This window comes from Kryptolebias marmoratus, linkage group LG4, assembly GCF_001649575.2.
Source record: "Kryptolebias marmoratus isolate JLee-2015 linkage group LG4, ASM164957v2, whole genome shotgun sequence".
NCBI lineage: Eukaryota > Metazoa > Chordata > Actinopteri > Cyprinodontiformes > Rivulidae > Kryptolebias > Kryptolebias marmoratus.
The window spans coordinates 16,551,246-16,574,214 of NC_051433.1; the positions used below are offsets into that span (position 1 = coordinate 16,551,246).

Sequence of the window (22,969 nt, forward strand, 5' to 3'; positions counted from 1 at the left end):
GCATAATTGTCTTTCTGCGCTGGTGCAGTTTGCCTTTATTTAAATGATCTACTGTACCTTCATTTAGAGGAAAACCTTCCTATATTTCTGTAAATAACACATCATAACACAGCGAACAGCGCCTGATTCTTAACACTTAACCCTGTTTGCAACACGCATTTAGTTCCAAATATTCTCCACATCCTGAGACATTCGACAAGCTGTGCTGTTGCCTTTTATGAAAAGAGTGCAGAGATGTCAGGAAAAGTGTTGTTAAATCACTCTTCCAGTAATAAGTGTCAGACACTGTTGTAGCTACAAATAAATAGTTAAAAAAGCTTGTAAAATCTAGTTGCTGTGTTATATTTAGATTATATAACCTTTGAACAGGCAGTGATTCACAGATTCATATTAATTGCTTTTTAATGCAGTGAGATGCTTTTCATGCAATTTTAAGGCATTTGTTTCTATTTGATCTGTTACAGTAAGAGCTGAAGCTCATTGTGTGAAAACATTTTTCTCTTTCTGTCACGTTTGTGCCTGCTGTGTTTGGGACATACGGTTGTTGTTATTTGTGCAGGAAGTTGCAGGTTTTGGTGCTAAGCTGGAGCAAATTACACACAATGGTGAATTTGTGCCCGTGTGTCGGAAAACAGCTGAGGAGTAACAAAACTGATCGTTGCCAAGTTCAGTGCTGCTCAGCCAAACTGCATGACGCAAATTTAGTGTAACTTGTTACTTTTGGTATGTTTCCAGGTTATCTAACAGGCTGATTGTAGATCTGTTCACCAAACAGGTTCAGAGCTGGCAGGAAGAGCAGATGGCTGCCGAGAAGTCATTCTTAAACGTTAGAAAGTATTCTTTACCATCATACAGTTCGCTCATTGTGCCATAGGGTAAATAGTTGTGTTTTCTCAGAAGGTGCATCAACTGTCAGCGCTTTATTGCTACAATAGCTGTCATTGTAGGGAAGGATTTTTTTATTACTTTATTCTTTCTGATGCCAAATATCTGTCTTGTACTCTGAAAAATAATAGTCATTTTTACACTTGATAACATGAGTTGGGATGTTGTGTAAAATGTAAATTGAAACAGAACACGACTTACAAATCTCACAAACCCATATTTTATATGAATATATTATATTTTATTATATGGAACAAAGTAAACAAAGAAAACTAATCTAAGAAATTGCACCATTTTCTAGAAAAAATAAGAGGTAAATCTGAATTTGATGGCATCAGCACATCTCTAAAATGCTAGGTTACTGTGAAGCCTCCCCTCTTTTTATAACAACATCTAGGAACTGAGAAGACCGGCTTCTGGAGGTTTTGGAGGATAATGTTGTCTCATTTTTGTCTGCTGTAGGGTTCCAGCTGTTCAGCAGTCCTGGGTCTTTGATGGAGTCCTTTGTTTCATGATGAATCAAATGATTTCAGCTGCTGAGAGGTCTGGACTGCAGGCGGGTCAGTTCAGCACCTGGACTCTTCTGCGGTGAAGTCATGCTCCTGTAATGGATGCAGTCTGTGGTTTAGCATTATCTTGCTGAAATATGCAAACACTTTCCTGGAAAAGATCTAGATGGGAGCATATGTTATTTGAGAACCTATAAATACTTTTCTGAATTGATGGTGTCTTTCCAGATGTGCAAGCTGCTCATACAATAGGCACTAATGTACCCCCATATCATCAGAGAGGCAGGCTTTTGAACAAGCACTGCTAACAGGCTGAATGATCCCTCTCCTCTTCAGTATGAAAAACATGATGTCTAAAGAACCTGGGCACCAGTGGTTGTAGCTCAGTCTCTCCCATCTCACCTGCTGAAACTCACGGGTGTCTTGGTGGCCTTCCTCACTGTTCGAGATAAGTTTCCTGACCCGAGTTTAAGAAGTCGCTCAGCAAAAAGGCTGACAGTCTCACTTCAGCATGCTTTGGATCGCTCATCTGGAGCTTTTAGAAATTTAACACAACCTGTAGGATTCAGTTTTCAGCTTGCTTTTGTTTTCTAATTTTTGTCATTTGTAGCAGGGATGCAAAGTTTAGCTTTTTGGACATAAGATCGCGAAAAAAAAGTGTGCAAAATCCTTTAAACGTACTCTGGTTCATAACTTATAACTTCCATGTTTTATGTCCTGCTGCTGACTAAGTTTTAAAAGAAAAGCATGTTAAATGCTGTTGACTTCAATAAACATCAAATCAGACATGAAAGAACAAAAACAAATTAGCAAATTACTTTCAAATAAATGTGACGTTTGACATGGTGGATCAACATATGCTCATGCTTCACTGTGAAACTGGATTCTTCCTTTTGATGGAAACAAAAGTTGAGTTTGTCTAAAGCTCACCATTTTGAGCAATATTTTTATTTTACACTTTGCCTCTAAAGAACCAGATCATTTTACAATCTTTAAAGGTGATCTCAATCAACAGTTCTCAAGGCTTTTTGAGGAGCTTTTCTTTACACTTTAGCTGATTTTTTACTCATTTTCTGCTCAGTATTTGACCAAGTCCAATGCATTTTGTGCATTGTGTGGTTAAAAATCAGGGAAAGCGGACAAATGGAGGACAAAAGAAGACATATTAGGCCTAAAAATCTATCCACAGCAGATGAACAGTATTTCAAAGCCATGGTCTTAAGAAACAGGAAAAAATCCAGCTCAGACCTGACCCAGGCATCATCTTTCAGACCGTAGGATTAGTTATTTGGAAATCCAATTGTTGGTGCTAAAATGTTATTTTATGCTTCAAATTGTCTTTGTGACAGGCTGCTGATAACAAAATGACTAAAAATACAATTTAAAACTGATTCCTTAAGTGCTTGTGTGTTCTGGTTCATTTTTTTGTACAGAATTGATTTATGAATCAAAGTTAAGCGACTCCATAAACAAAATTTCAAAATAAAACATTGCTTTGCAAATGCTCAAGTCTGGAATGAAAATGAGTGGAAAAACAGCCAAAGCCCAACATAAAAAACTTTAAAAGGCTTTCAGAAAACTTAAAGAACTTTTGATGAAGCCCACTTTAAAGAAATAAGCTAATTTGAATAAAATCGTACCTACCTATTATTTGAAGGGTTTAACAGCTGGACTTTATCCCAACCCATTTCTGTGTGTTAGTTCTGTGATGAACTAACAAAATGTCCGGGGTGTACCTTACCTCTCAGTTTTATCAGCTGGAAGCTCCTCTCCTGCAGCCCCTAAGGGCCAACCCGAGTATAACTAAGAAGGCTCGTACAAAAGATAATAACTTGGGGCTTCGGAGCTCCAGCTACATGGCTGAGAAAGCTTAATTAAAAATTTTAAAAGCTAAAGAACTCACAAGGGCTCATTTAGGCTGAGTCCCATAAAAAGTCAATGTCAATTTCATGTCACAATGCAGAAATCAGTGAATTAATTGCTCATTGGGAAGGTTTTCGTTACATGTTGGCGAATGACTCAGGTTAAGAACATGTTTTTCTAGAGGGTTTGAAACCTGTTTGGTGAACAGAGAAGCTGCTCAGACTCTTAGCCGCGAGCCAAAACCTTCCTGTCGCGCTGAGCGTATGATCCAAGTTTTCAGAAACGTGCCGACGCGTCTGCTGCTCTGTGCATCAGGCTGCCTTCACAAATCTCCCACCATCTTTGGAGTTTTCCAAAGAAAAACTGACATAATTGATAGAAACACTCACAAAACAAAAACACAAGTACCGTTAATAAATTGTTTTTTGTTTCCTGCAGCACCTTTGTGACATTGGATTGGAGTTTCAAATTAAAATGTGTTTTTGAGCAGATAGCCGTTATGTTTGGTACCAACATATAAGCATTTATTTTAATTATTTCCTTTTACTTCTCCGATTTATTTGGCCTAACCAACATTGTAATTTGCTCAAAACATTTGCTTTTGATCAAATTTCTGACAATGGGAGCCGATGTGGCATTGTAGTCTGTTGCGGCATGGTGCTTATTAGCAAATAATAAAGCAACAGTTCAGCTCTTTAAAAGAGGAGTTCAGTGGAAAACTTTTTTTTGTTTGTTTGTTTTTTGTACCAGTCGTAGGTAGCTTTTGAATAACTTTTTAATTACAGAGTTTAGTACTCCATGGAGCACCAAGGTAATAATTAGTCACAGCTGGACTAAAACCAAATGTCATTTTTGCCGTCTTAAAATAGCTCCAATCTAAGGCTTTCCCACGCGGAAACAGTTCTTTCACAACAATCTATTTATATACTTTGTTTCTAAAAATACCCATATAAACTTGGCACTGAACCAATAAATGTCTTCATCCATGCGGAAATAGTAAAAATAACTCAAAACTCCGTGGGAACTGTGCCATACAACTCCTGCGTGGGCACAAGGTCAATACGCTAAAAACAAAACAACAACTTTTTGCTTATTCACAAAAACTGTTCAAGTGTGGAAAGCGCCTAAATAAAGTCATAATTGTTCATGTTGACTCTGTTTTATAAACCTTTTCTTTGGCATCAATTTTACATTTCTGTATAAGAGATTTTAACAGTATTTAGATTGCATTTCCAGTGCGACCTGGGCACTTCCAGCAGGAATATATTATTATTTCTGTATGAATAACCATGATGTGAGAAACTTATGGAGGTGTAAAAGTTTGGCATGAATATCTCAGGTTAAACTTGTTTTAGGACTGCTGCTGTCCTGTTTGAACCAGTCACTAACTTCCTTCTCTAAACTGAGGTCATTTAAAGAGCCATCTGCAACAGGTAGGATATTAGCTGTTCATGGCCTTTACACATAACCACACTTCAAAAGATCTGACCTGTCACCTTACCTATGATAGTGTTTATCATGTCTCTATGAGCACAAATCAATTTATTTTGGTCATAAACCCCTTTGAGTCATTTCTAAAAGCTACATCTGACCCACAGATTGTGTTCCCATGTCAGCATGACACTAAAAAAGGGGTCAGCAGAAAGAATAAAATGTATTTCACATTTTGGCTGCTAACTGTTTTGTTTACTGTTATTATAAAAAAAGTTCATTGTGAGTTTTAGAAGCCCTATTATGGATGTGATTTTACATGATTTTCCTAGAGGGAGCCCTTTTTTATCCTTTAACTTATTTGTTTTCTCGCAAAACTCCCCACATATTCAGAGAGGAGAAAGAAGAAAAAAAAGAAGTCTGGAATCGTTTTGCTCTCTTTTGCACAGATGCTTGCAAGAATTTTTATCCTTTAACACACACACACACACACACTCAAAGAATGGTCTCTTTGGCTCCCCAGGTACTCTGTGGCTTTAATGCCTCCAGGCAAAACACACACACTGTAGACCCAATTTACAGAGCCAGGCAGGCGGAGGGAGAGAATACACACCCAGGTGCTGATTAAAAATGTCTTATATTTATTGAAAACTGTGGACCACAACCATTAAAATCCACCTGATGACTTCCTTTATTTTGCCTGTCAGTCCTTTCATCCATTCTTTGTGCACCTCCACAAAACAAGCCCTTTTCCCCTGAACGATGTGTGTTTAACCCCCATGTTTGGGCTGCAAGAGGGGGAAAGGAGGACACATGTGAGTGTAGATTATAGAGGAGGTCTGGTGCCGGGGCTGTGGGCAGTGTTTGAAAAGGAGGAATGTATAAGACAGTGGGCAAACATCACTGGTAGCTTGACAACACACACACTCACACACACATTCTGACACACAGTCCAGCGCTGCTCCCAAGGGCTTCATTGAGGATTTAATACAGCCTGTCTCTGCTCAGTAGCTACTGATCAAACAGGTAAGTGTCAGTTTGCTGTCTGTTTCTTGTCTGCCTCTGTTTCCTCTTCGCGCACGGGAGGCAGAGCTGGAAATGAGCCCAACTACAATGCGTGCACGTTTTTATGACAGTAATCAGGTTTTCAGCATGTGCTGCTCTGCGAGCTGGAATGATCAAAACGTAACCCGAACACGTTCATCAAGCTGAAACTTCCAGTCTTTTTTTCTGCAAACCGAGTTGTTATATAACACCTCTGCGTGTGCGCACGTTTGTCTGGAACCGTGTGTTTGGATGTTCCTGTAACCTGTCGTGCAAACAGGAAAGAAACGTGATATTTCTGTCAATGCTTCAAGGAATGCAAAGAAGTCTGATTTCTCAGCAATTCATCTGAGCTCATGATGCAATTCCAAACAGTGCCACAAACTTTCCAAAGACATGGTTATACTTTTTTAGTTCAAAGCTGCAGGTATTTTTTCTTTTTGCAGCTTGTATTTTTAACACACATGCTTATATCTTTTAAAGTTGGGTTAAAGTTGAATTATCATAGTGTTTAAATGCTAAACTGAAGGAATACTAAGGGACATAAGAAACGGAAAAAAGTATTTACAGCAGAGCCATCAGATTTGTGAGGCTGTACGCAGTAATAGAAAGTTCTCTGTGTACATTTTATTTGGTTTTAAAAATACAATATTTGGTGAAACATTGAAAAATGATGCAGCTTTAACATCATGTCCTATAAAAACTCTGAGTTTCTTTTTTTTTCTCCCCCATTACTAATTAATTGACAGGATTACGTGTCCGCAGTTGTCTCCATGGCTCTCCTGTTCCTCGGCATGTTGTTGGTGCTGCTGAGTGGGTTTGATACTGCCCAGACGCTAGTCGTCACTGACATGGACTATGGAGGCATTCCTCTGTGGATTAACCGGCTGCTGGGCGAGCCCAGTGTTCTAACTCTGCAGGGTCGGGTGGACCCCGGCTGGTTCCGGGCTAAAAACCCCCAGCCCTGCCCCGAACAGTGTGACTGTCCCATTCAGTGGCCCACATCGCTCTACTGTGACCACAGAGACCTGAAAAACATCCCTGAAGGGCTGCCAGACAGAACCCAGTACTTGTTTTTACAGGTAAAAAAACAGCGATTTAATCATTTATTTGACAAAAGTCTGCCACTGACCTATAGGTTTCCATGTACTTTCTGGTGTTTCCAGGGTAACAACATCTCATCCCTGTCCTCCTCCCTCCTGGCTAACATCACTGGTCTACGCTGGCTCATCATAGACAACAATCAGCTGCAGAGCGACAAGCTGGAGCGGGCCTCCCTGCAGAACCAGACCCAGCTGCGGTACTTGTTTGCCAATCGCAACCAGCTGACCTCAGTGCCCAGCGCTCTGCCGGCTGGGCTCAGACAGCTGCGACTGGCCCACAACCGTATCAGCAGCATCGACCCGGGAGCTTTCCAGAACCTGAATAATCTGACGGTGCTTTTACTGCAGGGAAACAGACTGCAGATCATCGCAGAGGGTGACCTTAAAGGTGGTGTAATGTGTCTTTTCTTTTTTTGATCAATGCAGATTTAACCTAAAATATCTAGGTTAAGACAGTTGGGACTCCGAGATAAAGTTTCATATTTTGTTAATTTTCTTCTGATTGATGATAAGTCTCAAAAAAGAATAAAAACCCTAAAAGAACAATTGTTAAGGAAAAAAAAAACACTGATTAAATTACTTCCAGTTACCAGTCACTGATGTTCTAGTTTTTACATTATAATAAACACCCAAAAAGATTATTTAAAAGTCCTGTATAGATATCATTTGGCCCGTTGTGACAGACTTGTGTTTTGCCTTCAGACTGTGATGAATTTGATACATTTTACAGAGACTTTCAACAAAAAGAGACATCCAATAATGGACACAAATATACTTTTTAGCCAGCTTTATAAATTTAAAATCAAAGATAAAAGAGTATAAAGACACCCAACTAATCTTGTTTTACTATTAAAGTTATAAATGGTTTAATCCAGTGGTTCTCAAACTTTTGAGCTTCTGACCCACAAAATAACAATGTTAAGGGCCCCAAATGTCACTGACTGAACTGCACAAATGTTGCTCAAAAAATGCCCAAAAGACAACTCAGGATAGTTCACTTTGCTTTTAATTCATGACTATTGTTTTTATGTTTTGTAACAGTTATAGTAAAAATATGCTAGCAGAAATTTATTTTTAAATTTAGTTTGGTTTCTGGAGTTCATCTCAGGACCCCATACTGGTGTTTTGTGGGGTTCTCACCCCAGTTTAGCAAACCTCAGGTTTAATCTGACAGATTATGGCTAGAACAAATTATGACTTTATTTCAAAGCCACAAGTAGTTTAATTTGGAAGAAACTGTCCTGTAAAGACATTTATATGATACAAATGACTTTCACAAGTTAAAAAAGCAAAAGGAAATCTGGTTTAATCAGTAAAATAACTCATATCACAGTCCATAAATAATATAATGTTGTGCTTTATTGTAAAATGTCAAGTTATAAACTGTATACTTATTTATAAATCATCATTTTTTTACATAACTCATCAGTAATTGCTTGATTAAATTTCATTTTGCGCCCATCATTAGGTAATGGTTAGTTTGCATTTATTACCTGATTCTTAGTCATTACTTCTTTTAAAATCGATCTGTTCTTGTTAAACCCAACCAGTCACAGGATTGCAAACAAAAATGTATTGACACATGTTCAAACTCAAGATAACAGCTCGATGAGTTGCATGAATTCAGAACTAATATTTTACAGTAAATGTTTGTGAACTCAAAGCACAATAGTTTATCAAATGTCATATTATTGTATCAATGACTTCAGCTGAAACCAACAGTTGACTTGTGTTAATCTATTAGAATGAGTACAAATAATAAAAGCCATTTTGTAATTTTTAATTGTCCCTCATCCCAAATGAAGACATGTTGCCCCAACATTGAGTCAATTAATTGTTCAGTCAGTTCAGATCTTTCACCATGAATGTTCTTCCTTTAGGTTTGGCCAGTCTCTACCTGCTGGACCTCAGTGGGAATTCCTTCTCCGCTGTCCCCAGACATTTACCTCCTTCAGTCCAGCAGCTGTATTTGTCAAACAACTCCCTCTCAGGTCTGGATGAGGACAGTTTTGTGGACCTGCTCAGCCTGAAGTACCTGCGTCTCAGTCACTGTCGCCTGCAGAGCCTCGACGTTCATCCACAAGTCTTTAACTTCTCCAGCCTGGTGGAGCTGGACCTCGCTTATAACACACTGACCTCCATCCCCACAGTCCCCACCACTCTGGAGTACCTCTACCTGGAGGCCAATTACATTCAAGGTGACGTACAAATTCACCTGCAGAAGCAACATGTACAAACACAGATTTTAACTTTCACATTAGTAACGCAGAGGTGCCAACAGCTTAACATCAGTGAAATATTTCATGTTATTAGTAGAAAGTGATGTGGTTAATTATCTGATGAAGTCTGCCAAACCTGGATCCGGTGTGCAAAACGTGACAGAAAACTTTTACAGCCTGATGCTGTTTTTAACCTGGCCATCCCTCATTTCTGTGCATGGATGTGGGAGGAGTTTGAGCAGGGTGGCACGTGGGCGAGACAGAAAAGAAGCAGCAACGTCAGGGTGAGGAGGAGAATAAATAGACGGGATATCAGTTGGTTGGATAGGAAGAAATAAGTGGTATGAGAACATCTGGAGCAGATTCAGAGGTAAGAGTGCCAGATGATCCAGAAGCACATGCTGTTCCTCTCTTCAGTCTCCAATTCGTCTCTTTGTTTGTCTGCTCATCCTGACGTTAGCTTATATCTCGCAGCAGCACCACTATGTCACCATTATATCACCATTATATCAGGCTGAGTCACCGTTTGGCTCAAACGGAGAACTGTAAATTGGCCTCGTTCAGTTCTGGTTCATGGTTTCTGGTAAAGTAAAAACGCGATCATGTTTTCAATCTTTCCAGGGGCAAAATGAGGGGCGTGGTACTAATGAGACAAACAGAAATAAAAAAATAAATAAATCAACCACATAAAAATACACCTCACTGTCTAGCCATTAACTAAGAGCTACTGCATTTCCTCCTTGGTGCAGCCAAGCGTGTGGGCCGAGGGAAACTCGAACTGCTGAGATGCCTGGAAGTATTGTCATCCTCCTTCATTTTCACCACAGCACCTGTAGGACTTCTAGTCATGAATGCAGACTCTGTTCGTACACTACTCCAAGATGTTTTCAACAGATACACTGCAGACTATGACTGAGGCGCTTCTCCTGAACAAACTAATGCATTTCTGGGTTGAATCATTTTATCAAGCAGGTCATCACTTTGGACAGCAGGACTCAAAAATCTGTTCTGTTTTCTGCAGATTTCAACGTGACCAGTTTCTGCAGAGACGTCGGACCTCTTTCCTATTCCAGGATGAAGATCCTACGATTGGACGGAAACAAAATGACCTACCACCAGCTCCCCCCCGACTGGGTTTACTGTCTGCGAGTGCTTCAGAAAATTTACATTTGACTTCACCCCCTGACGGTTATTGAATACAAGTGCCTCTCCAAACCATTACTGGTGCTACAAAGGAAAAAAAACAACAAAGCATGACTGAACTTCTGATTTCTGTTTTTCTTGTCCAGCTCATCATTTGTGAACCTAAACAACTTGACGACAAAGCCCGAGAGCACAGAGAGCAGCTCTGATTCATGCTGTCTGAACAAACACAGCAGAGACATTTTTAGGAAAACAAACCTTCAAAGGAAAATTAATTCTTGACAAGTGTTGCTTTCTCACTTTATTCCAGACCCCATCTTCAATAAAGTCTGCCTCATCTGGACTGAACATCTGGGTTTTATTATTGAACAGGAATGGTTGCAAACTTTCTTCTCTGACTTTACTGAAATGTGTGTTCTGGTTAAAATAGTTTGAGCAGCAGTGGATGGTCTAATTATGTGGCTTTCCCATCAGTGACTCTAAGTTGTGTGGTGGATTTAAGTTTAATCAAACACACAGCTCCACATATAAAACCCAATGGGAGAGAAATCCTTTTTGATTGAGAAATCTAACTTTTTAATGAAAAACTAATGTCTTAAACTTTGATTTGTTGACCGAAGCCCATGATTAGTGTGCTAGTATGTACTGTAACTGTGTTACGTTCACAGGCACTCAATGTTCTGCATGAATGCATTCAGTTCAACGTATTTCATAATAAAATTTATATATTTTGTGAGATTTGAAGGAGGCTGGTTTTTTAAGTGGATTTCTTTACCAGTACTAAACTTGTTTTTCTACTATGAACTGCTGCAACTAATAGATTTTTAGAGCAAACCTGAGCAACTTTATGCAGAAAAGAGTCACCGATATTGCCCCTGAGGGCAGAATCTGGTGGTCTGCTGTGTGCATTCTGCAGTGCAGTCAGGCTGTTGCACACATGTGCATTCCTACCTTTGTGGAGGCACATTATTAATAAAAGGCATGCCTTCTGCCATCCTTACTTTAAACTTGACAGTAAAACCCAAAGGTCTGTGCTTTAACCATCAAAACTGGAACCTTGTGCTAAATTCTGAGTGATCAGGAGGTTCTACAAAAATTAAAAGTAAAAGAAAAACTCACAGGAAAAGTCTGCCGCAGCAAAGTTAGTTCAGATCTCAGCGTGCAGCCATGACAGAGAGGAGGACGTGGAGTGTAGGAGCAGGCCAGAGGATAAATATCAACATATTCTGCCAAACTTGATCTCTAAATGCTCATCGGACTTGTACTTATTGCCAGATTATGCTGGGCTAAAGAAAAATAAGTGTTTCATTAGATCAGAGAGTTCAACTTTCAGTGCCTTCGAACCTGACCAGGATCTACTAGACTCCTATTTACTCACAACATCAGGACTTCTGATAACGACTACAGCAAAATGTGTGAATGAGAGACACTTTATTGAAAATTTGCCCAATCCAACAGTATTTGTGAGCAAAGTTATTATGCAAAGAACTGGCAGAAGGCATTTAGCATATAATGTCACTATGAAGTGGATATGCAAGTCACAGCATGATGTTATCTACCAGCAATTAACAAGTCTTCTTCAGAATACAATAAATCATGAAAACATAATGTATTAAAAGCTTAGAATTCCTTTACTTAACTTTATTTGTTTGTTTATCAAAGACAATAATGAAGATTAGATCTTTGTAAATGAGCCAGAATTAACCAAAATGCCATTTTTCATCTGCTGTTCTTGGACAGGTGTTACAAAAAACAAAACTATAGCACCAAAATAACAAATAACACAATTATTCAGATCCTATATGGAATGTAAAAATAACAACTTTCTATTCTTCCAAATCTTTAAAAGCAATGTGACATGTGATCTGCTAACACTTAGAGCACGTGCTGGGGATGACTCTCAGCTACTTCCACACCAAGTTTTAGTTGAATATATGCAAAACTTACTCGGTTACAGACATTTTTGTGGTGGATTAATTGTGGTGGCCATTTTAAATTAGGTTGACTTCAAAGGTTACTCAGTTGTAGACATACAGTACAACCATTCACGTTCAAGTTTAAAATTTACCATCATGTGTAAAAGTACAACAAACCGATTACAACAAAAATCTTACTTTAACGCCTCCTTCACAAACTGAACAGATAACAACACAGGACAAGACAAAAAGTACTACAGGTACAACTTCAGCTACTAAGGATTATAATCCAAAGGGACCAGTATGGATAATATGGTTACTTCCTGTGAGATTTTTAAGATCCACCTTCTGGTTGATGAGATATTTTGCTAACACAATAAACAAACAAACACACACAGGCAGCAACATTATGGCCCACTGAGGGTGATAATGAATATCAACCAGTTCATTTTGGGACTGTGAACTCAGTGCATATTTTCAAATGGAGAACTATGACCATGAAATAATTTGTTTTGATCTGAGTAAAGTGAACCTTGAGCTTCTTCTGAAGAAGTACAAATGAACATTGCGGAAACTTTAACACAGTTCAACCAACGGGCTTATTTTAGGATCTGAAACTACCCTGAAGAAGGTTTGTTTTTTCTCAGAGAAGAAAAGTTGTTTGGTTTCCAAGTACCTCTTGAGTTTCATTAACACCATGTTAACATGAGTTAGTTTCATGAGAGCTTTTTATTTATCATCTCCAGATGAAACCATTTCCCCCTTGATTTCTCTCTTAATTCTCAGTCATCTGTACTGGTGATGGTTTGCTTCATGTGACAAAGTGATTTCTTCTGCCTGATGGCTTTTATTTTTGTCCTGGATGTCAGAGCGTTTGCTGCTCGAAACTTTAAAAATGTCCAACCATTCAGAAACCTTGAAAATTGATAAAGTATTTATTTCAAACTCAGAAAAGTCTGCAACCCAAATACTGATGTAGAACATATCTTTTTATAGCAGCTTTTATAAAAAAATTATGGCTGTAATGAAATCCCTTGGACTGCAGGATTGTGTCAACATGCATCAGCTGTGAACTTTTGTTTTAGAGAGACAGACATAAAAGTAAAAATATCTCTGACTGCATTAAGAGTCAACATAATTCTTTACATTTTTTATCTGAGTGTGTCCAGCAGTGACAATAAAACACAGCAGCAGCACTTCCTATTGTCAATACAGCTGGTTATTGGACCCAGAAATAGGATCAGACCAGTGAATCCAGGAACAATAGGAAACCTTTTATTATGAAGGCTGAATCGGTGGTACCAAGAGCTGCCAGACTGAGTGGTTAGGAACTGGGCCAAACAGAGAAAATACAGGTTTTTATGAATAAAAACTTTAAAATTGGCTTGGAAAAAATGTCACCTGAATCTCCAGCATGGTTTATGAACCTCTATATGCTCTTTGTACAAGTCATGACGGACTAAGGCACCGTCCGCCCTTTAAGGTAGAGCAGGAGTAGGCATCCCAGGTCCTGGAGGGCCACTATCTTACATGTTTCACTTGTTTCTCTGCTCCAACACAACTGATTCAGTGGTTAAATCACCTCTTCATGTTCTGCAGAAGTCTGTTAATCAGCCATTGATTTAAATCAGGTGTGTTGGAGAAGAGAAACAAGTAAAACATGCAGGATGGTGGCCCTCGAGGACCAGGATTGACCACCCCTGAGGAAGAGTCAAAGTGGAGCCTTTTACATGATTTTTATTCTCCTCTGTTGCTTTTGTCATTATAGCCTCTCCTTTTCTATAGATAGAAATTGTAAAGTCTGAGATAGTGTCCTTTTAATAATAATAATAATAATAATAAAAATACAAAGTCCAAATTATGAGTAATCCAAATATAGATGTGTTCAGCTCAATAAATGTTCATATAACAACAAAACTTCAGAGATTATGGATGGATGGATGGATGGATGGATGGATGGATGGATGGATGGATGGATGGATGGATGGATGGATCCTGTAGAACAGTGAACACCCCAACCCACACCAAAGACCTGGTGAATGGCATTTATGTGTAACAACAGAAATGAAAATAAACTAGAATCCAGTATCAATGCTGAGTGCTGAATGACTTTGCTGAACTTTACAGAAAAATGTAAACGTGAGAATAATAACTGAGCTTTCAGTGTTAGTTGAAATATTTGAAAGAGAAGCACAAGAAGCACAGAAAAAACAGAAGCATACAGAGACATAAAAAGACAAAAAGGAAGCATGAGAAAATTAAACAAATATATAGGGGCGTGTAAACAAAAAGGGCACATAAGGAGAGATAAAAATACAGGACACAAAAAGGACTGAAAGGGATAAAAATGATTAGGTTGCAGCTAAATGAATGCAGTATAAAGACTCATCGCAAGAAACAAAAAATGATTCATTAAAACAGAAACCAAAAGGCTGACGTGGCAGAAAAACAACAAGAAACTTCATACAGAGGATCACAGGGAGACACAAGGAGCTAACCTGACTGTGGTGAAGACCAAACAATGAACCAGACAGGATGAGATGGAAGGGCTGAGGGTGAGCAGGAGATTGACTACAGCTGGGGAACAGGTGAGCAGGTAATGGGGAACAGGTGAAAAGGGCGTGTCAGGCAGTCTGGAAAACTACTGAGGAGATTAACTGAGGGAGAGTTAAGAGTGGCACAAGGAGACAAGGACAACTAACACAGGGAGCACAACTAACACAAGAACATAGTGTAAAGAAACACCAGGAGCAAACTGAGACACAAGATTCACAAGAAAACAACAAAATGAAACAAAACACTCAGATCCTGACAAAAATGGTGATTAGGAAGACAAAAAAGGCACATAAAGAGACTAAAAGGCCAAAAGGTTACATAAGAAGAGTGAAAGGCCATAAAAGATGCATAAGGAAACATAAATAGGGTGCATAAGGAGGAATGAAAAGGACAAAAGGACTCAAAGAGACAAAAAGGACACATGAGAAAGAAAGCATAAGGAAACACAAAAACACTACAAAAAATGACAGAAACATTAAAAAAGTCATGTTTTGATAGTGGCTAGAATAGCTAAAAGTATGGTGAAGAGCCAAAAACGTACAGAAGAGATGAGTATAAATGCCGACCTGACATTCACACAACAAAAGACGAGCTGTAGCTGAACAGAAAATGTAAGTCAGGTTTCTAAGCTGCCTGTTTAGAAACAGGATTGCCCCTTCGTGCAAATTTTCATGATCCAGGAGTTAAAGTAAACACTTGGGTCCCAGCAGTTAATATTAAACCATGAATGACTGTCTTCAAGGTGCGTCTGCGTGTGTGTTTCTGGTTTTGCCACGTGCCATTACCAGGTCCACTATCATATTTTCCAGTGTCCTAAACAGGCTGTGATTGTGTCTGAAAGGTCTGATCAGAGTTGTGTTATGTCTGAATCCAGTTTGACCAGAAATAGAAAAGGCTCACACAAAGTTCCTTGGAGGAACAAACAGTTCCCAAACAGGTTTGTATAAAGTTGTTCCAGTGATGGTCAGTCAATAGTCTACTGTGTGTGTATGAGGTCATGGTGGAGCTCATGGAAAATGTTCACTTGGTCCGTGCCGCTGATGAGTTTTCAGTTCGGTTTCTGTAAACACGGCGCAAGCTAAACAATTTAGCCGAAGTTTATAAGTTTAAAATGTGCAAATTAAAGGCCTAGCATTCCTAGAAGCCACCTTTCCTGCCAGAGCTTTAAACTAAGATCATCTTCTGTTGAGAAGGGACAGAGTTATAAATGTTTTAGTCACATCTTGTGCATGACATTAAACAATATCACATGCAATATTGTGAGATCTTGCAATATTGCTGCTCACTACTACGCCAAATTTTAGCTCAATCTATTTAAACTTGACTAAATTGCAGCCATTTTTTCATCAGCAAAAGTCACTTAGATCTGGCGGCCATGTTGATTCAAGTGACACCCATTGTCAGTGAGTTGTAGAGGTATATCCGATGATTACTTTCTGAGAATTTCATTAAAATCCAGCCAGTGGTTCATTTAATGTTGCTAACAGACAGCGTTTGGTTACAAGGTTTTAGGCAAAGATGTTGTGCACTGTGCAGCCCTCAGAGTATGTGTTGTGAGAGACTCTCAGCTACTACTGCACAAAAGTTTAGCTCAGTATTTTTTAAAATGCCTGAGTTTTTGTCCTTTTTGTGATTCCTAATGTCAGCTGGCTATAGCAGCCTTCTTTTATCAGGATGAAGTTGGTACAGAAAACGAGTTAGTGATGACATCTTGTACAAGGCTGTCTTACAGAGGAACAAAAAGGAGCTGCTGACTGATTTATTTTATTACTTTGTTGGGTGTGAGAAAATAGGAAAAAGAGGTCCTCCACGACTCCCAGTTCATACCAGACCAGAACATTACCACACACTGTGGTGCAAAAGTACCATCATTTCTCAAAATATATACAAAACATAAAGAGTTTCATAGTTTTAGTTGATTTGTGTTAAAAAAACAATTAATTAATGATTATTTAACACATTTTAGGTATTAATTTGATATTAGATGATCTATTTTTGGTAAACTGAAAGAAACTCGTGTCAGTAAATATGTTTTTTTGCGTCCTGGAGACTGCCTGTGCAGACGTTTTAAATCAGAATAAAACTCTGGCTGGTGGAACCATTAAAGTTATGACCATTCCTTACTTCTGAACTAAAATCTCCCTCAGAAACCACAGTCTAAACAGGCTCTGTGGTTTCATAGCAGGTACACAAAGAGCTGAGGAGCAGAGGAGCGCTCACATATCACAACCTCCTGCCCACAGACACAAACTCTCCACGAGTATTAAATTGTCCTCCAGGTAAAATACGAACTGATCCAAATACCAAATTCTTATTACAGTGGAACGTTTGTGATTCGTTCGTATTTGATTCACCGCTGTAAATCATCAGTAGTAGCACTGTTAATATTACCAGACGGTATCTAGTTGCTGCCTCTCAAGACTGCTGGATTAAAACTGCAGGAAAAGAAACATTAATGTTGGCAGAGGCTCAGAGGTCTGGCACCTCACGGGGGAAGAGCTGACTTTCCGTGGCGTGACCAAGCTGTCCCTGAAAACGGGAACAGTCCCCCGGCTGGACATGTCCTCCGCAATTTCACTGTTTTCTAACGTTTTGTTCTCACTTTAGAGGCGGAACGTGATGCCCAATTAAACCATACATAAAAAGGGGAAGTCATTCCTCTGCGGCTCTACGTTGTTCTGCAGGTGAAAATCCCAATAAAGCCTTGTGGAAATAAAACAAGAAGTCACAAATTATAACCTGCTGTCGCTGAGCACAAATGATCATGTAGAAAAAACAACTGCATTGCTATATTTTGTGAAATAGTCACAAAACTTTAAAATGTACCACCTAAGCACTGGAGATAATGTGATATGAACAAACAGAGCATGATGACACACGACGCTACAACAGTAAGGAGCTGGGATGGAGGGACAGAAATCCTGGGACTAATGCTGCTCATCCGGGAAAAATCACACCCAACTTAACTCTATCTCTATTAGTGCCAAGCTTTAATACTATTAGCAACACATAACTTTTTTTTTCTCTGCATTTTAGGTGTTCAAACACTGTAGCAACATGCATCCTAATAAAAGATGGACATATGTGAACAACTGATTTTATGAGAAACAAACTTAAAGAAGTTTAAGAAAAAAAAAACCTGTTTATTACTGCAGCTATTAACACTTTTTATGTTCACAGGAGCCATATTGGAGTTTTGAGGTTGGGGGAAAAACCTTTGAATTTCCATGTCAACGTTTCAGCTTCAGGGAGCATTGCAGTGGAGTTTTTTTTTTCATTAGTTGTTGTTTTTTGTCAGCTTGAAACTCTGAAGTTCCAACTTTCAAGTGCAAATGAAACGAAGCATAAAGCCTGATGATTAGTGATTGAAATCAGCTGTGCAGGAGAAGCAGAAAACAAGACAAAAAGGAAACAAAACGTGAAGTAACCCAAATCCTACAGACCATAACAACAAATCGAGTTGTGGAGAAAAATTAGTTTTATCTCTAAACAGCTTCATGTCATGTTGTGTTCAAGGAACCTCTGAAGTGAGTTTAAAATATTTTGATCTTTAATAATAATTTATATAACATCAAAAGTGAAAAGTACTGTAATTAAATGTAATAAACCAAAGCAGCAACAACTAAACCTTAAAGGGATAGTCTGGTCATTCTAAAGCGATGTTTGATAAATAATTATCAGTACTTTGTACCTTCTCAGCTGGGACGTCAGTCATAGAGCAAAAAGTATGGAGACAAGGGCAGATATTAGCTAGTGTCACGATCTGTCACACCAGTGTGATTTTTAAGCCTGAAAAATGATATAAAACAGGCCCTCGTTTGGTTAGCATAGCCTTGAAAACAAGTTCTGTCTTTTTCTCATTAATCCTGACTGATGTCACAACTGTTTAAAGTACTAACTATTTGACAGAATATCATTCAAAAATGACCAGATTATCCATTTTAATTAGTAAACTTTGTATACAAATAAGCCCCTATCAGCAGTACTTAATGTTTACCTCTTAACACTGACACATAACCCAGTTAGAGACTAAGAGTGAAGCCCTGCGTGGGTTTATAGAGCCAATGTGGTGATAAATAAATTACATTGTTAGTCCGGCCATCTGTCAAATAACAGTGATATGACTGAAACTAAATATCTATCAGATAACAAATACTGACCACTGCAGGGATGAAATTAAACTTAGCAGTGTTTTATGTAAACTAATTTGTGCCGCAAGTTTCACGAGCATTGAGTATTACAGCCCATTGAGTTAAGATCCACAGTGTTTAAAAATGCAAGGCGGCTGACAGATTCTTTTCATTCACTGAACTTTGAGAAGAAGTAATGACTGCTTGTTCCAAAGAAGCTCGTATTAGCAGAAATCAGGAGGTGTGATCAGCTGAATCAAGTGAGGACAGAGTGGAAATGGAGAACAGAGAAAGCAACAAAGATGGCGGATTCTCATTAAAAGCAAGAACTGGTTGTTGGCAGCATATCAACTAGAAGAGATTCTTTCCAAGGACGCAGGTCTGCAGTACCCAAGTCAATGAATGGACCTGTTATGTATTTGAATTAGGGTGAGCAAGATGGTGGGACTGAGGCAGCAAAGAACAAGAATGAATAGAAACAAAGTACTGCAGCACAGGACTACCTGGCCTAACGTCATGCAGGAGGACCGTCATCAAGGCTTGTTCAACCCGGCATTATAAATATTCTATCATCTGTCCTCCTTTTTGGTAGCTAAGAAAAAACCAACCAATCTACAGCAGATTTAACCTTACATCCACACGTTTGAGTTAACTGATTTACAGTAATTAAACAGTTCCTTTGTACTGTTTGGGTTGGATCAGATTATATGTATGTCTGGAAGTGGCTGAATACTTCAAAACTGACTGGAGGTGGCAAACATTTCCTCCTCCTCTCAACCAGAGGTTTCTGTGCACCTGAGAACCTGCTGTCAGCTTCAGCAGAGGAAGGAAAAAAAAAAGAGACGCCTTCGACTGCCTGACTGCCTGTTAAACATATCTGACTACCGTATTATAAAAGGAGGAATTATGTAACCTACCATAGGGATTTCTTTCCAGTCAGACAAGAAAGTATTTGTGATGTCGAACGGTGAGGTTTGGCTTACAACCAACATTCCAGTTTCTTCAAGAGGCTCTGTGCAGCTGTCAGACAGGGGAGATATTAATCCTTTGTTGACTGTATGACCTGTGCAAACAGGTAAGTCCTCTTCAGAGGAGGTACATTTATCTGGTATTTTCTGAAAGGAAATACAAAATGACAAAGAGCAACAGCAGAAAGTAAATAAAACTTGAACAGAAATACTTGTGCACAAAACCAGTCAGGCTCCTTTCTGCAGCTCACTTTAGATACTGAGGAGAGGAGAGAAAACAGAAGTATGACTCACCACTCTTTAAAGTTTATTTGCATGTGAATCTACAAAACATGTAGACAGGACACAATTTGTAATACTAAAGGCTTTCTGATTTTTAACATATGTAGTTTGTTTAAATCTAACACATTTTGTTTGTTGTGTGACAGAAGGGTGGTATTTGGCAGCTGCCAGTTCATGAAAAAGATCATCTTCAACCAGTTATTACTGATGAAGTTTTAATCCAAGCCAGGATATTTTACTTACCTCTTTTATATCTACTCAAAATATTCATAAAATGCATGAAACAGCTGTTCATGTGCTCAGTTTGACAGCTGTGTGTCAAACAGTCTACCTCGTATCTACTCGTTTCAGAAGATGAATTGTAGAGACGACATTGTGTTCGACCACAATTCTTTTTTTGTCTTTTTGCATAAAAGTTACTGTAACTCATGTTTGAAGACATGAGCCAGACAATTCAATTTCCCTTTTTGTGCGTGTTGGCAAATTTTACTGGGGAATTGTTGGGGTGTAACCTGACAGGGTTAGTGTAAAAATGTCTGGAGCTTCTTTTTGTCCCACATCATCAATAAATAAAAATTTTGATACCAAGTTAGAGCAGCTCTGTCTTTAGGTTTTTTTTCTCCTGGTTATAATTTACATAAATATGAGAAGGTTTCATTTAAATCTGTGCATAACAGTTTATTTAATACCAGTACAGAAACGCCATCTGGTTGACAGGGCAATTTATGCACACATCTCCCTTTATGAGTGCTTTGAGAATAAGATGCACTAAATCCTTGTTCCTACAAAAAGAATTGAGCATTTCCTTGATGAACCCAGGCCTTAGTAAGTAGGCCATGTCACACCCTCCAGTTTTTTTTCCCCTGAAGCTTATATAAAGAAATAATCCTGACACAGGAATATTATCCAGCACTGTTGAGATATCTCAGCTCTGTGAAGAGGCTGCTGTAAGTCAAGAGAATCAGGACCAGATGCAGATGGCATTGTGGTTTTGGCTTGATGACCGAGGAAGCTGTTAGTTTCATTTACTGGCCTGTTTACAAGCAAGACTCAGACCTCCCATCTTCTCGTTAGACTCTGATTTAACATTTTCATCCAAGAAAAATAGAAAAATAAGCACACTTTGGTCCAAATATTAACATTGGTCTGTACTTTCTTTTTACAGTAGGTGGGATATCAAACAGTAAAAGATTAAGTGTATTTGAAATTGAGCTGATTCTGCAGTTTTTGCAGAAGACTCTGCAGCTGACTTTGTCTGTGTCTGCCCATGTTTGTGGTGCAGTTTTGTGTTCAAGTCAAACTGCTAGAGTTGCATGAGAGAGAGAGGAGAGTTGAAATTGTTATAGAATTTATTTCAGGCATTCCTTCTCCAACAAAAGGAGCACCAACACAGCCTCACATGTGAAACACATGAAGCTTACAGAATGCATGTGGGCACAGCAGGTTTAGCTCTCTTGCTCTAAGAGTTCATGTGTGCTAACATTTGCACCTTTTTCTCTGAATTCAGTAATATATATATATATATATATATATATATATATGGCTCAGGAGTCTTTGAAATAACTGCATATAACCTGCCAACTTTCAGGCCAAAGTTTATTTTATGATAAAAAAGATGTTTTAGTCAACCTTATAAATGGCATTATGTACAATCTAATGCAATATTGCAAGATGTGTTTGTGTTGGAGTAAGTGTTGAGGATGACTCTCAGCTACTACCACACCAAACTTCAGCTCAAGATCTATAAATTTGACTAGTTATAGCAAAGTTCAAAGAGCCATGGCGGACCATCTTCAATTAGCTTAATTCCCAAAAGTTATTCAGTTGTAGATTTACATCGAATGATTACTTTCTGAAAGTTTTATTCAAATCTGTTCAATGACTCATGAGGTATTTTGCTAACGCAGACAGACAAACGAACACATGCTTATACATCAGTGGTGGGTGATAATTACAGTATCTGAGCTGTAAGATGATAAGCTGAGCTCAGGTAAAAGTCTATCAGATCTGAACTAGTCAGCATGTTGAGGCAGTGAGAGTCCTTCTGTCAGAGGGAGAGTTAGTGCTGGTTTTAGTCAGGACCAGGTTTTAATGAGCTCCAGCTTTAAAGTGGTTCAGCTGGAGACATTTAGCTGCTGGGAATGCCAACATGAGCTGTAATTATCCTGCCAATTACAGCCGATTAAACCAACCAGCAGTAGTTGTCACTGAACTGATCCATGGATTCAAAGGTTTTCTGCATGAACTTGTCAGGATCTTGGTATTTTGAGTTATTGGGGTTATTGTTTCGTGTTTCTATAGTTCGGTTTTATTTCTTGTTTTCTCTGTGTTTAGTTTTATGTTGTGAGTCCTTGTATAGTTCTTTCTCCCTGTGCTCTTTGTACCCCTGTCATCATTCACTTTTCCCCAGCTCAGTACCTGCCAGCCTGCCGCACCCATCTGCACCTGTCCCAAGTTTGTAATCAGTCACCTGTGTCCACTTTCCAATCACCGTCTGTCTTTAAAACCTGAACCTGTTCATCTTCTTCACTTCCCCGCTGGTTCATTGTTGCTCTCATGCTCTGTCTGGATGTCCTTGTGTCGCCCTTTGTTGTGTCCTGCTGTCCTGAAGTTTTTGTTAGTTTGTTTTTGCTGCCATGTCAGCATTTTGTTGTTCCTTTGTAAAGAGATAAATTAGTTTTCTTCTGAGCTCTTTTTGTTTGTCTGTGTTTGGGTCCAAAACCTCTACCCACTTATCCTGACAGAACTACAGAAACTAGTATTTAAGAGTTTGATTTAAAAAATATTCAGAAGAGAAAATCAGGACTTTATTCAACTATTTCCTCACAAAAAGTTTGGAAAACAGTCAGTAATGTGATTTTTTTCTGTTAAAATGAACCAATTCAGCCTCGAAACCTGCTGTGATTTATTACAAATCATT

General features: G+C 38.7%; 1 protein-coding gene and 1 long non-coding RNA gene across 2 annotated transcripts; one reads left to right on the forward strand and one right to left on the reverse strand.

The window, feature by feature from the left end:
• Positions 1 to 1,380: 1,380 nt before the first annotated feature.
• Positions 1,381 to 3,158, reverse strand: LOC112450496. Its single transcript, XR_003039141.2, has 2 exons — positions 3,039 to 3,158; positions 1,381 to 1,487 (listed from the first exon to the last, which is right to left on the reverse strand). It is a non-coding gene; the product is annotated as an uncharacterized LOC112450496 (long non-coding RNA).
• A 2,380-nt stretch (positions 3,159 to 5,538) lies between these two features.
• Positions 5,539 to 10,545, forward strand: zgc:113307 (uncharacterized protein LOC553753 homolog). Its single transcript, XM_017415743.3, has 5 exons — positions 5,539 to 5,714; positions 6,482 to 6,814; positions 6,899 to 7,223; positions 8,716 to 9,033; positions 10,076 to 10,545. Exons 2-5 carry the CDS (start codon positions 6,506 to 6,508, stop codon positions 10,225 to 10,227), a joined length of 1,104 nt encoding a protein of 367 aa, XP_017271232.1. The 5' UTR covers positions 5,539 to 5,714; positions 6,482 to 6,505; the 3' UTR covers positions 10,228 to 10,545.
• The last annotated feature ends 12,424 nt before the right edge of the window (positions 10,546 to 22,969 follow it).

Excerpts from the sequence above, each read along its gene's own strand:
- zgc:113307 (XM_017415743.3), top strand. The coding sequence starts at position 6,506 with ATGGCTCTCCTGTTCCTCGGCATGTTGTTGGTGCTGCTGAGTGGGTTT. Across the intron at positions 6,815-6,898 it reads CCCAGTACTTGTTTTTACAG|GGTAACAACATCTCATCCCT; the intron begins GTAAAAAAACAG and ends TGGTGTTTCCAG. Across the intron at positions 9,034-10,075 it reads GGAGGCCAATTACATTCAAG|ATTTCAACGTGACCAGTTTC; the intron begins GTGACGTACAAA and ends TGTTTTCTGCAG.